The sequence below is a fragment of the Oryctolagus cuniculus genome, chromosome 11, assembly GCF_051225735.1.
Source record: "Oryctolagus cuniculus isolate XC-2025 breed Fujian yellow rabbit chromosome 11, ASM5122573v1, whole genome shotgun sequence".
In the NCBI taxonomy this organism is placed as follows: domain Eukaryota; kingdom Metazoa; phylum Chordata; class Mammalia; order Lagomorpha; family Leporidae; genus Oryctolagus; species Oryctolagus cuniculus.
Window position 1 is genome coordinate 42,993,799 of NC_142877.1, and position 14,346 is coordinate 43,008,144.

The window sequence follows — 14,346 nt, forward strand, 5'->3', positions numbered from 1 at the left end:
ATGATGACGAGATGGAAGGGGACGGCGTCATAGACCCCGGGATGGAGTACGTCCCACCCCCTGCGGGGTCTGCCTCTGCGGGACCCGTGGGCAGGAGGAAGGTCAGAGGCCTGGAGCAGATAAAGCAGGAGGTGGAGAGTGAGGAGGAGAAGCCGGACAGGATGGACCTGGACAGCGAAGACACGGAGTCGAACACATCCTTGCAGACGCGGGCTCGGGAGAAGCGGAAGCCGCAGCTGGAGAAGGACTCGAAGCCCAGAGGCCCCAAGTACACGCCTGTGAGCATCTACGAGGAGAAGCTGCTGCTCCGGAGGCTGGAAGCCTGTCCCAGCGCGGTCGCTATGACTCCCGAAGCTCGGAGGCTCAAGCGGAAACTGATTGTCAGACAAGCCAAAAGGGACAGGGGCTTACCACTCTTTGACTTGGATCAAGTTGTTAATGCTGCTCTCCTGTTGGTGGATGGGATTTATGGAGCCAAAGAAGGGGGCGTGTCCCGGCTCCCAGCTGGACAAGCCACGTACCGGACCACCTGTCAGGACTTCAGAATCCTCGACCGATACCAGGTGAGTGCGCAAGTGTGCTAAAACTGCTGTGGCTGGAGGGGAGAGGGCAGGCAGCAGTGAACAGCTGTGCTGTGACGTCTCACCTCGTGAGTAATCTGGGGAGGGAGGAAAATGTAAGTATCCCTTGAGACGTCTGGGTGTTTCTTTTCCATGGGCATTTATGACCTAACCTAGACTTTTTCTTTGTACATGCCCATCTCCGAAGGCACCTGTACCTGATTGGTGTCATGATTTTGATTGACAGATTTGTTGAGGCCATACACCGACCAGACATCGTTGGGTTGTTATCTGCAGGTGTGTGAACACTTGTGTAGTTAGGGCACAAAACGGGGAAATAGCAGCCAAGCTGTCAGTGTGGGGTCAGCAGTGCTCAAAGGCTGTTCCATGCACCCCAGGTTCTGAGACTGCTCCCAAGAACATAAGTAATTCCACTCCAGAACCGTCAGCATCAGCCCTCACCCAGCAGGAGTGAGAGAGGTCTTCGTGAGCCCTCGCTACTAACCAGCCTTTTTGAGTTTTGCTAATTGGCTGGTTTTTATTTGCATTTCTTCGATTACAGGCGAGGCTGAAATGTTTCCATGTCTTCTGGTTGTTTGTCTGTGAACTGCTGACTGGAGTCTGCACATTTTGCTGTCTTCTCTGGCAGCTGGTGGGGGCTCCTCTCATCACAGCGTTCTGAGATTACTCAACAGTGTACCCTGTGTGGGACTTCTCTTCCGTTGTTAGGCTGGGCGGTTAGAGCATGGGCCCTTTGACTCTGAAACTCCCGAGTTCTGGAAGGTGTTCTCGGCTTCCTGTCTTCTGTTCCCCTCTGTCCTCTCTTTAGACCTGCCCTATATGGATACTGGGCTCTGTAGGCAAGAGATAGGCAGGACGAGATGGTGAACACCACAGAGCAGCCCCCTCAGCTCTGTGGTTATGATGGGTATGGCCCTGTTCTGTGAAATTTGATTCCTAGCAAGGGATATGGAGCGGGATTTGGCCTGTGGGCCAATTTGCTAAGACCTCTACTCTAGGTAGATCCTCTTCATTTTCTTTTTTCTCTCCTTTCCTGGAAAGCGTTAACCTGTTTGCCTGCATTCTAGGAGCCAATTGGGAAGGGGCCTGGAGCTCGAGCCTCAGTGGGTAAATCTCTCCCTCTCCAGACAGTCCAGTCTTCTGCCTGGGGAGGGAAGTACTGAGCCTCTCAGGCCATCACCCTCCTGCCTACTCTGGATGCCAGCACTTGACGTCTCCCTTACTGAGACCTGTTTTCAGCCATGTTTCACAAATCACCCTGGCCCCGGGCTGTCTTCCCGCATAGCCTTAGACATTGGTTTTGTTTTAAAGATTTATTTATTTTATCTGAAAGGCAGAGCCACAGAGAGAAAGAGAGATGGAGACAGAGAAAGAGAGATCATCCATCTGCTTGTTTCCTCCTCAGATGGCCTCAGTGGAGCTGGACTGATCTGAAAGCAGGAGCCAGGAGCCTCTTCCAGGTCTCCCATGTGGGTGCAGGGGACCAAGGACTTGGGCCATCCTCTGCTGTTTTCGCAGACACATTAGCAGGGAGATGGGTCAGAAGTGCGTCAGCCGGCGCTCAAACTGGCACCCACATGGGATACCGGCACTGCAGGCGGTATCTTTACCCACTGTGCCATAGCGCTGGCCCCAGCCTTAGACTTTGGATATCTTCTGAGTCGTTTGCTGCTTATTCATGTGCTTTTGTTACAGCCCTGTTTATCCCTGTTGTATTCTTGTGGATTTGTTTTTTAATCCTTGTGTTCTATGTTTTTACCTGTGAAATGTGTCACACCAATAGAAGCAGGCTCAGAACATAGGGTTATATATGAATGCCTGTGTGTTCATCTTCGGGGTTAAGACATAGTGCGACTGACTCCTTAGAAGTGCTCATGTACGTGTTCAGCTCTCCCCAGTGGGAGCCATGCTCTGGCTTGTAGTGTGAATTACTCTGCTTTTCAAACATATGTATCCCTAAACAATATGCTTTTCATTAAAGAAAACAAAACAAAAAAAACTGAGTAGCAAGCCCAAGTCTAGCTGTGTCAGGAAATCGCCACTGTTAGCTGAAGGCTTTTGGGAGGAGGTGAGGTGGACAGTCTTCCTGGGTCACTTTGTGAATTGAAATGTGCTTTCCCCACCCCTAAGGATTTGTTGACCTCCCAGCCCCTGGGGCCAATGAATGTGACTTTATTTGGGCATACGTGCTTTACAGTATGAGCTAAGATAGATAGTCCTATTATAGTGGTATGATCCCTTATTCCCGTCTGACTGATACCTTTCTTAAGAGAAGAGACGCAGAGACAGACCTGCATGTGAAGATGGAGGCAGAGGCTAGACTTGGTGTATAAAAACCAAGGGACACCAAGGATCACACAACAGCAAAAGCTGAGAGAAGGACGTGCAGCAAATTCTGCCCCGCCGTGCAGTCCCTGACAATAAATCTCTGCTGTTCTCAGACACACAGCTTGTGGTCCAGTCTCTGTGGGCTCTGTAGCCACAGATTGAGCCAATCACAGGCTGGAAATATTTGAGAAATGGAAAGTTGTGTCTGTACTGAACACATGCAGACTTTCTTGCTTGTCCTTATTCCCTGAACAATCCAGTGCTACTATTCACATAGCATTTACAGTGTATGAGGCACTATAAGGAATCTAGACATGACGTAAAGTATGTGGAAGGAGCCGTGTAGTACTATAAAGTTACTGTGTCGTGTCATATAAGGGACCAGAGCATCCGTGAATTTTGGTCTTCAGAGGGAAGGAGGGCCCTGTAGCCAATTCCCTGTGCATAACAAGGGAGTGACTGCACTTCCAGACCCCCTGGCTTCAGCTCCTGTGAGCCCCATGTGTGGAAGTGAGAGTTCAAGGTCATGAAGAAGACCTGGGCCCCTCCCCAGCATGAACATTAGGCAGGGCCCTCTTGTGCGCCTTGGAATGCTGCAGGAATCTGAGCAGAGCCGGGAGGGCCTCTGTGTTTCCTGCCTGAGCTTGGCTTCTGTCCAGTTTGCCGGAGGTCAGAGCAGTCATCTACAGAGTGATCGTCTTCCGCTGATCCAGGGAGTGGGTGTGAAGGGGCCGTATACAGGAGGCTCACAGCACATGGCTGGTGCAAGCTGAGCACAGCCAGAGATGATTCTGGGCCTTGACTCCTTAGGTTTGAAAAGTGGTTCACGGCCACAGAACTGAGTGATGACAGCCTCAGTGTCACTTGAGTTGTCCCTGTCCAGGCTGTACTGCCCCTGTGTATGAAACTTAGTGGTGGCCCCAGGATCTCCCCTCTTGTGTGTGCAATCTCCTGTTCTCCTGTGGTCCGGAAGCCCATCCTTAACAGCTTCCTGAGAAAGGCTACCTGGGAGGTAAAATTTGAGACTACATGTCTGAAAAGGCCTTGACTTGAAAATCCCAAGCCAGCGCTGGGTTAAGTGGAAAACCAACTTAACCCCACCCTGGAAGCCCGTGGACCATGGTGCAGCACTTTCAAGTTCTGAGGGGGATGGAGTGGAACCTGGAATCCGGTGCACAGCCACATTATCTGAGTGAGTCCTTAGTGGAGGGCGCCCAGTCCCTGCCTCTCGGCATCCCCTTGTGGGCGGGTCTGACTCCCCCAGGGAACTTCCTGCCTCAGGACCTGGTTGCCCTGTGGGGGAAAAGGACCTTAGCCATCTGCCTGTGCGGCACTCACACCTCAGGCACTGTACCAGCTCCCAGAGCCCCTTAGTTCCTGAGCCTTCTGCAGAGGCTGGCCCTCAGACTCCTGGGGAGGGCAGCCAGCGCCCACCAGCTGAGGGGGCCCGCAGCTTGTCTGCTTCCCATGCTACAGTGTAGGTTGAGGCTGGCTCTCGCCTTACCTCAGGGCGGCTGGGGACTTGGGTGCCACAGTCACTGTTGCTTCTTCTCCTGAACTTTGTGTTCTGATTCTCTCTCTCTCTTCCTGTTAGTTTGTTCCTATAATTTTAGTGGGGTTTGGAAGGCAGTAAAATTGTGTGCTTATGCCTAATCCCCTTTTAACCAAGACTTCTTGAATGATTTTAATGCAGTTCCACAGAGGAGCAGCTGTAAATTGCATTTTTTAAAATTTTATCTATTTATTTGAGAGGTAGAGTTACAGATAGAGACAGAGACAGAAAGGTCTTCCATGGGCTGGTTCACTCCCAAGATGGCCACAGCCGCCAAGGCTGAACCGATCCAAAGGAGCCAGGATCTTCCAGGCCTCCCATGCAGGTACAGGGGCCCAAGCACTTGGACCATCCTCACTGCTTTCCCAGGCCACAGCAGAGAGCCAGATTGGAAGAGGAGCAGCCAGGACTAGAACCAGAGTCCATATGGGATGCTGGCACTATAAGCGGATGATTAACGACCTTGCCACAGCGCTGACCCCTGTAAATGCAGTTTTAAATGCATGTTTTTGGGGCCGGCACTGTGGAGTAGCAGGTAAAGCTGCCGCCTGCAGTGCTGGCATCACATGTGGGTGCCAGTTTGAGTCCCAACTGCTCCACTTCTGATCCAGCTCTCTGCTGTGGCCTGGGAAATCAGTGGAAGATGGCCCAAGTCCTGGGGCCCCTACGCCCATGTGGGAGACCTGGAAAAAGTTCCTGGCTCCTGGCTTCAGATTGGCTCAGCTCAGGCTGTTGCAGCCATCTGGCGAGTGAACCAGCAGATGGAAGACCTCTCTCTGCCTCTGCCTCTCTGTAGCTCTGCCTTTCAATTAAATGAATAATCTTAAATAAATAAATAAATCCATGTTCTTTTTGCTTTCTGATAAATGTATTCATAGCTACAAATTTCCCTGTGCTTACTGCTTTAGCTATGCCTTGTGACTTTTGAAATGGTGTGAGTCTATTACTTGCCAGAATTTAGCATTTTGTAATTTTTCGCATGACTTCACCTTTAACCCAAGAGTTATTTAGTGTTATTTTTTGGTTTTCAGATTATGAAAAATTTAAGCTATCTTTTGACAATTGATTTTATTTCTAGTCAGATTGTATTAAGGTCAGAGAAAATAGTCTGTATCTGTTGATTCTTTTTTTTTTTTTTTTTTAATTTTTTAAAAATTTATTTGACAGAGTTAGACAATGAGAGAGAGAGACAGAAAAAAGTCTTCGTTCTGTTGGTTCATCCCCCAAATGGTCGCTGTGGCCGGAGCTAACACCAATCCAAAGCCAGGAGCCAGGTGCTTCTTCCTGGTCTCCCACACAGGTGCAGGGCCCAAGCACTTGGGCCATCCTGCACTGCCCTCCTGGGCCACAGCAGAGAGCTGGCCTGGAAGAGGAGCAACCAGGACTAGAACCCGGCACCCATATGGGATGCCGGTGCCGCAGGCGGAGGATTAACCAAGTGAGCCATGGTGCCGGCCCCTATATCTGTTGATTCTTTAAAGAAAATTAGTGGCTGGCTGTTGGCATAGCAAAGAAGATGATGCTTAGGATACCTACATTCTGTGTTGGAGTGCTTGGATTCAGGTCCCACCTCTGCTCTCAATTCTAGCTTCCCCCTAATGCACAGCCTAGTAGGCAGCAAGTAATGGCTCTAGTAGTTGGGTTCCTACACCAACTGGGAAGACCTGGATTGAGTTCCTGACTCCCAGCTTCAGCCTGGCCCACCCTGGCTGTTTATGAGTATTTGGGGAGGAAACCAATGGGTAGGAGAGTGTTCTCTCTCTCTCTCTGTCATGCTCACTTGCTCTCTCTTTCTCACTCTGCTGCTGCCTCTCTTTCAGTCTATCTGCCTTTCAATAAATAAGTAAAATTTTATGAAAGTTATACATTTTTATTCTTTTTATGTCTTAAGTAACTTATATTTATTAATTTTTTATTATTACCATGTAATTTTTTCCCCAAAGAAAAGAGTACCTGTCTGCTCCCATCTGTCTTTTCTCTTCATTGCTAGACTAAGCTGTGTTGCGTACTTAAGTGACAGAAGACCCACTACATTGTTTATTCATTCTTACTTCCCATGGCAGAACTACTTCCTTTAACAGTTGCTAAAATTCAGACCTTCTTAGGGCAAACATTTGGCACAGTGGTTAAGACCTTGCTTGTTCCTTTGCTTCCAATCCGGCTTCCTGCTGGTGTGCACCCCATCAGGCACCAGATGACAGCTCAAGCAGTTAGGTCTCTATCCACCACGATGGGAGACCTAGATTGCATTCCTGGGTTCCAGCTTTGACCTGGCCCAGCCCTGGCTGTGGCAGGTTTTTAGGGACTGAACAAATCAATGGAGGCTCTTTCTGTTTCTCTCTCTCTCTCTCTCATTCTCTGCCTGCCAAATAAAGTAAAAGTAAATGGATACGGATTTAGGGGGATGATGTCTTCCTGTTAATTTTGAACACGTGTTTGCCTGAGAATCTCTTCATTTCACTCGCCTTTCAATGGTGGCATAGCATAGTTGTATATAAAACTAAGTTTGTTGTTTCCTCTACTGTTCGGAAATTATAATTCCTCTATCACTTTACATTAAGTATTGCTCCTGAGAGCCCCAAACTCTTGTTTCTTTGTAGGTGGCCTTTTGTTTTATAGTCCCACCTCCTGGAAGCTTTTGAACTTGAACTATTTTTGGCTCTTGTCTGTCTTGCTTGAGAGCTCTGCTCGCTCAGAGACATCCTGAGTGCTTCTTGGCCTTTGTCCTTCCCGGTGTTCTGAGAGCTCCCTGGTGCTGGAGTTTGGTGCCTGATACTGCCTGGGCACAGTTCCCTGTCACTGTTGCTTCAAATATTTGTTATTTCTTCCCACATTCTTTTTAAAACTTTTTATTAATATAAAGAGGACAGATGTCATGTATTTCATAGATGTCATTCTAAGAAGATAACCATACTTCCCTCCTTATTTCTTTCCCTCCCTCAGTCCCCTACCTTCCTTCTTTTTTTTTTTCCTTTAATTTTTGCAAAAACATAATTTCAGTCCATTCTATAAGCACAGGCTTCATGCATCTTCCTGTATTCCTGTAATGCTTGTTACACCTTTTGTAGTTAGTTGTCCAGTAGTTCTTGAGTAGTCTAGATTTATTTATTTTTATTTACTTGAAAGGCAGAGTTGCAGAGAGAGAGAGGGAGAGATCTTCTATCCCTTAGTTCATTCCCCAGATGCCTGCAATGGCCAGGGCTGTGCTGATCTGAAGCCAGGGGCTTCTTCCAAGTGGGTGCAGGGGCCCAAGGACTTGAGCTAACTTCTACTGCTTTCCCAGGCCATAGCAGAGAGCTGGATCGGAAGAGGAGCAGCCTGGACTAGAACCAGCCCCCATATGGGATGCTGGCACTGCAGGCAGCGGTTTTACCCGCTACAGCACAGTGCCGACCCCTCACCTTTATTTCAAATAAGGGTTGCTGGAAGGTTGAAGGAAGCAGTCTACAGAGCAGGCAAATTATAAAGGAAGGCAGCTTTCTTTCAACAAACTTATTTTCTAGACTAAGAGCAAACTGAATCTACAAAAACAACTTTAGTTTCTAAACTTCATCCAACCTTTGGCAAACCACTTTATAAGTATGCCTTTTAATCTTCCACCTGAGTCTTTGCTGTACAACCCTAATTGCCCGCGATCTGTTTCTACATGACCGAGGGCCCTGGAGCGGCACGTGTTAAGAACAGCTCACCTCCAGGCTTGCTCCGGGGGTGCAGGACAAAGTGCGTGAAGCCCACTGGTGCGTTAGTCCTCCCTCCCAGGGGACAGGGGCTGCTTCTCATTTGTACCTCTGTAGATGCTCGGCTGCTGGGAGCTGTTGTAGGGCTGATGCTGCACTTCATTCCTTGTTTCCCTGTGGAAAAGAGACATGGCACAGTTGCTCCCTATGGCTGCTTGGGTAATAGAGTGGCCATGTAATGTGTGGCCCATGTCTGAGTATGTGTTGCCTGCTTCAGTATTGAGTAAGTGGATTGAAGCATAGTACAGATGAAACGAAGCCTACAGAAGCTGCAGATCCAGTGTTGAGTCCTGTGTTTCACTGACTTGAGTGACTTAAAATGTGTAAAGAGAAAATTTTTAAAAATCTGGTTTCAGACTATTACAGCTTGGGTTAGTTTTTCTTATCTGGTTTTACACAAAGGTGCCTACAAAGGTTTGTACTGAAACTTGAGCTTTCCAAATAAGTCATGCAAAAAAAAGATTTACTTAAGCCAGCGTTGTGGCGAAACAGGTAAAACCACCACCTGTAATGCCAGCATCCCATATGGGCACTGATTCGAGTCCCAGCTGCTCCTCTTCTGATCCAGCTCCCTGCTAATGGCCTGGGAAAGCAGCAGAGGATGGCCCAAGTGCTTGGGCCCTCTGCACCCACGTGGGAGACCGGGAAGAAGCTCTTGGCTCCCGGCTTTGGCCTAGCCCTGTCTTGGCCACCGTGACTATTTGGGGAGTGAACCAGTGGATGGAAGAGCTCTCTCTGTCTCTCTCTAATTCTGACTTTCAAATAAATGAAAAAAATTTTTTTAAAGATCTAAAGACCTTGCAGACACATAAAAATATCAGTTACTAATTCTATACGGAAATTAACCAATCCTCTGAATGATGTTTTTAATACATCCAGTGTTTCTTTCTCGTAGACCTCCTTGCCCTCCAGGAAAGGATTCCGGCACCAGACCACCAAGTTTTTGTATCGTTTGGTCGGATCAGAAGATATGGCTGTGGACCAAAGTATTGTCAGCCCTTATACTTCCCGGATCTTGAAGCCTTATATCAGGTAAACAGAAAAGAAGTGTGATGTCCAGTGTGTCTCAGGGGATGACGTTTGTGGTTTGTGCCCCCTGTTCTCCAGTCAGAGTGAAAAAGCCCAGAAACCGAGCAGGATTGGCGAGCTCTGTGCTCCGTGTCAGGTCGCATCCTTTGCTCGTTTCAACTGTACTCTTTTGCATAAACCATGGTCCTTTGAAAGAAATGTAAACAGCAAAGCTGAGTTAACTGTTCAGTTTCTTTGTGCACATGATAATGACCGTTTCATCTTAAATGTTAGTTATATGCCTTTTAGAAACTGCAGTGACAATGTGAGAAAGATGCTCAGCTGAGCCCATACCCGGGCGGCGTGTTGTCCGGGCCGGGAAATGGCAGCTGAGCTGCTGGAGAGGCCCCTCGCAGTGCCGGGCACCATGACTGAGAGAACGCGCTGTCTTTCTTGTGCCACACTTCCCCTACAGCTCTGTAATCCCCCTGACCCTCCTTTGCCTCTGGTGCTCCCCACTGCCCAGCAAGGTCAGTGTTGCCACCCGAGGCCTTCCATAGCCCTGGAGGTGCATCCCCACGTGCAAGCTGTACTCCGAGTGAACCTGGGTACTGTTCGTTTCCTCGCGGAATGCATTAAGACCAGTACCTGGCAGTGTGCCTGGTGATTGTTAATAGAGTGAACGTTAGATTTCATACAGGACAGGTACAGCTGTAATCAACGAGCCACCAAATAAAGCAGTGCAAATTAGCGTGAGGTTTGAAGCAAATCAAAGAGTTTATGTAAGTTAAGTAACCAGGAATAATACCGAGTATTTTTATTGACTTGAGTTTGTTTATCTTCTGTGGTACTGCAGGCGTGATTACGAAACAAGACCACCCAAACTACAGCTCCTGTCACAGATCCGTTCCCACCTGCACAGGAGTGACCCTCACTGGACACCTGAGCCCGACGCACCTCTTGATTACTGCTACGTCCGGCCAAATCACATCCCAACCATCAACTCTATGTGTCAGGAGTTTTTCTGGCCTGGTATGTTCCCCCTCCTAAACCAGGCAGATCCGTTTCTGTACAGTACATCTCAGTCATTTTTAAATTAGTGTGTGCCACGTGACCCTAAGGCCTTGATGCATATAGTTTGTTTCTACTAACACAGAAATACTAAAACATAAATACTTCTTCTCCTAAGATCAAAAAGAAGACAGCAATTAAAGTAATAAACAGTGTTTTTGTTTGTTTCTCTTCCCTGTTTGTCTCTGCTTCCAGAATAAAAGATTCATCCTGTTTTGCTTCTACATATGTTTAGATACCAGGTAATGTCTATCAAAGCTACACAGACTGGTAGCCTGGGCGAGTCTGGACACTTTTGCTTTTGGCTTAAAGATTCCTTATGCTTTGTTTAAGTGTTCCTTCGAGAGTGTTAATACAGCCAAAGGGTATTTTTTAAAAGCCAGATACCCCAATCACAGCCTTTGAGAGTCAAAAGTAAACTCAGTAGGCTTTGTCATTTTATCAGTCCTAACAAAATGGCCTCTGAAGGCCAAAGCCAGTTACAGTGACACACACTAGCCGCTGAACGTACAGACGTGCTTTCTGGGTCTGCTTTGAAACCTGAAGGCAGTACCGGCAGGTTTTCCAGGTGGGAGATGAGGTCTCATCACACCACCTGTCCCATTGTCTGATAGTCGGGAAGAGGTGCATGTGGTGGGCGAGGCAGGACCTTTACCCCAGTCTGCCAGGTCGCCCTACGTGCGGCAGACACTGAGCCCCGAGACTGTGCTCTCCCCGCCCCCTCTCCCCGCCCCCTCTCTTCTTAACAAATGTACTTGGAAAGGACTGTGTTAATTCTGGTGCTTTCTAAAACGCATCTTTATTTTTATGATCTGACTGTGTGGTCTCTATGGTAATTTCTTTGCCTCCCATTCTGGGCTTGCTTAGCACGCAGGTGTAGCTGTCGGTATAGATTGAGCTCTGGAAGGCCCAGCCCTTGAGTCCCTGCTGCTTTCTCTTCTTTAGGCATTGACCTGTCTGAGTGCCTGCAGTATCCAGACTTCAGCGTAGTTGTCCTTTATAAGAAAGTCATCATTGCCTTCGGCTTCATGGTTCCTGATGTGAAATACAACGAAGCGTACATTTCATTTCTGTTTGTCCATCCCGAGTGGAGGAGAGCAGGGATCGCCACGTTCATGATCTATCATCTGATTCAGGTAAGGTGTCTGTTCGTCTCTGCCACCTTGCCTCCGGGCTCCCCTGAGAGACATGGAGGAGGAATGAGGCTGGCCCAGTGGAATGGGCTGCCTGGAAACTGATCATCACCCCTCGGGAGGTTGTTAAAGGACACAGACAAAAACCTGACTCCATAGTGAGATGACTACTGGGACTCAGGTTTAAAAGAACATGTGTTGTGAACAGAATGACAGAGTACAGAAGTGAGGCCCGAGCACGTGTGCTGTCCGTGGTGTGGTCGCTGCTGCTCCTAGAGTCAGCGCTGACACAGCTCTGAGAAATGGAAGGGGAACTATGATGTTTTAACATTTTTTATTTGCTTATTTATTTGAGAGGTAGAAAGATAGCAAATGCAGCAAGCTCCCTTGAGCTGGTTCACTCCCCAGATACCTGCACCAGCCAGGGTTAGACCAGAGCAGGGAGCCAGGAATTCCGTCCGGGTCTGCTGACTGCTTGACTCAGCTACTTGAGGTATCACCTGCCTCCTCCCAGGGCGAGCATGAATAGGAAGCTGGAATTGGGAGAGGACTAGAACCCAGGCACTGTGACATGGGGGCGTCCCAGCGGGCATCCAGCTGGTACCTTAACTGCCAGGCCAAATGCTTACCCCCGAACTAGGGTTTCTGTTTTTAAGTATCTCTGAACATTTTAGCTCAAGGGCATCAATAAGCAGTACATATTCTATACTGCTGATCATTTTCCATCTTAATACCACTGTATAAGCTGTTACAAACCCTAAGATTGATTCTAATATTGAATATTGAAGAAAAGACCATGTGTTTATGTACTAACATCAGAACACATGCAAAGATTGTTTTCTCCAGATTTTTTCTGATGACTTTTATTTCCAACACATGCTCCTTTCTCTGCCCCCACCAAATTGCTCTCCACCCTGCTGACCTTCTTCTGCCTTTTCTATTCTGCTGAGGGCCTGAGGGCAGGTGCAGGCACATTGAACGTGTGTGCATCCTTGGTGCCTAACTCACAGCCTGGTGCAGTCCGTCGGTGCTGGGTTTGTGGGGTGTGTGGAGGAGTCGCTCATTCTTTGTGTGTGGCTGCTGTGTGCCCCAGCCAGGCCATATGCCCCAGGTCCCAAACACAAGGTGCTTGCGTTAGAGGGCTGGATTGAGTTCTCAGCTCCCAGCTTCATATCATGGCCATTGTAGACATTTAGGGAGTGAACCAATGGGTAAGAGCTCGCTCTATTTCACTCCCTCCCTCCCTCCCTCTTTCCCTCCTTCCCTCTCTCTTTTTCTCTCCCTCTCTCTTTCCCTCCTTCCCTCCTTCCCTCTCTCTTTTTCTCTCCCTCTCTCTCTCTCTTTCTTTCTTCTTTCCTTCCTTCCTCCCTCCCTCCCTCCCTCCCTCTCAAATTAAAAAGCAATAATAATAGAGAAGTTCTTAATTCTTTAGAGTTAGTAGCTGGAGTTGGCTGTGGTTGGTCAGGTGTATTTGCAATCTGAAGAACACTAGCATTACCACGCAGAATTTGCTCTGTACACGCACATGCTCTTGTCACTGGTATAACAGTATGCTGTCTCCTCATTTATTTATTTTTTTATTTATTTGACAGGTAGAGTTAAAGACAGAGAAAGAGAGAGACAGAAAGATCTTCCTTCCGTTGATTCACTCCCCAAATGGCTACTATGACCGGCACTGCGCCAGTTGAAAGCCAGGAGCCAGGCGCTTCTTCCCGGTCTCCCATGTGGGTACAGGGGCCCAAGCACTTGAGCCATCCTGCACTGCCCTCCTGGGCCACAGCAGAGAGCTGGACTGGAAGAGGAGCAACTGGGACTAGAACCCGGTGCCCATATGGGATGCCAGTGCCGCAGGCGGAGGATTAACCAAGTGAGCCACGGCACCAGCCCCTGCTGTCTCCTCTTAAAGATGCCTTTGGACGCACAGTGTGTGAGTTCAGCAGAGAAGACAGCAGTCAGGTGGCCTGTGGCAGAGTACGTAAATAGACGCTTTCAGGGACCGTGAATTCCAAATCTCAAGGACTCAGCTTCACTGTTTCTCATTTCAAAGCAAGTTCTCTGTGGAAGTGTTTGGCCTGGTGGTCAGTGCATCAGTTAGGATGCGCGCGTCCTCCAGTGGAGTGCCTGAGTTCAGTTCCTGGCTCTGGCTCCTGATTCTAGTTTACTGCTGATGCAAACCTGGGAAACAACAGCGATGGCTCAGGTAAGTGGGTTCCTGCCACCCATGTGGGAGGCCTGCATTGAATTCTTGGCTCCTGGCTTCAGATGCCAGCCATAGGGGGCATTTGGGGATTGATCGCATGAGCAGGAGAGCGTGTGTTCTCTCTCTCTCTGCCTCCCAAAAATCATCTTAGTAAACAAGTTCTTTTTTTTTTTTTTTTTAATATTTATTTGTTTATTTGAAAGTCTGAGTTACATAGAGAGAGAGAGAGAGATAAATCTTCCATCCTCTGGTTCACTCCCCAATTTGCTGCAATGGCCAGAGCTGCGCCGATCTGAAGCCAGGAGCCAGGAACTTCCTCTGGGACTTCCCATGCAGGTGCAGGACCCAAGGACTTGGGCCATCTTCTACTGCTTTCCCAGACCACAGCAGAGAGCTGGATCGGAAGTGGAGCAGCCAGGTATTGAACCGGTGCCCATATGGGATGCTGGCACTGTAGCTGGTGGCTTTACCTACTACGCCTTGGCCCCGAGTTCTTAATTTATGTACCTTGTTCTGTGTAACTGATAAAAGAATTTAAGAGTTGGGGGCTGGCACTGTGCCTCACTTGGTTAATCCTCCACCTGTGGCGCCGGCATCCCATATGGACGCCAGGTTCAAGTCCCGGTTGCTCCTCTTCCAGGCCAGCTCTCTGCTGTGGCCCAGGATGGCAGTGCAGGATGGCCCAAGTCCTTGGGCCCTGCACCCGCATGGGAGACCGGGAGGAAGCACCTGGCTC

General features: G+C 48.6%; 1 protein-coding gene across 2 annotated transcripts in view; it reads left to right on the top strand.

Annotated features, from left to right (window-relative positions):
• The window catches only part of KAT14 (lysine acetyltransferase 14), a 31,939-nt gene that overhangs the window by 15,741 nt on the left and 1,852 nt on the right, over positions 1–14,346 (top strand). Inside the window, exons 6-10 of one of the 2 annotated variants that reach the window (XR_011380018.2) lie at positions 1–563; positions 9,094–9,230; positions 10,063–10,238; positions 10,473–10,519; positions 11,223–11,413. Coding sequence is in view for 1 of the 2 variants with exons in the window: in XM_002710954.6 (XP_002711000.4) it covers positions 1–563; positions 9,094–9,230; positions 10,063–10,238; positions 11,223–11,413 (1,067 nt within the window). In the remaining variant the exon portion in view is untranslated. The remainder of the gene's footprint in view (positions 564–9,093; positions 9,231–10,062; positions 10,239–10,472; positions 10,520–11,222; positions 11,414–14,346) is intronic. The other variant, XM_002710954.6, reaches the window with a different exon arrangement.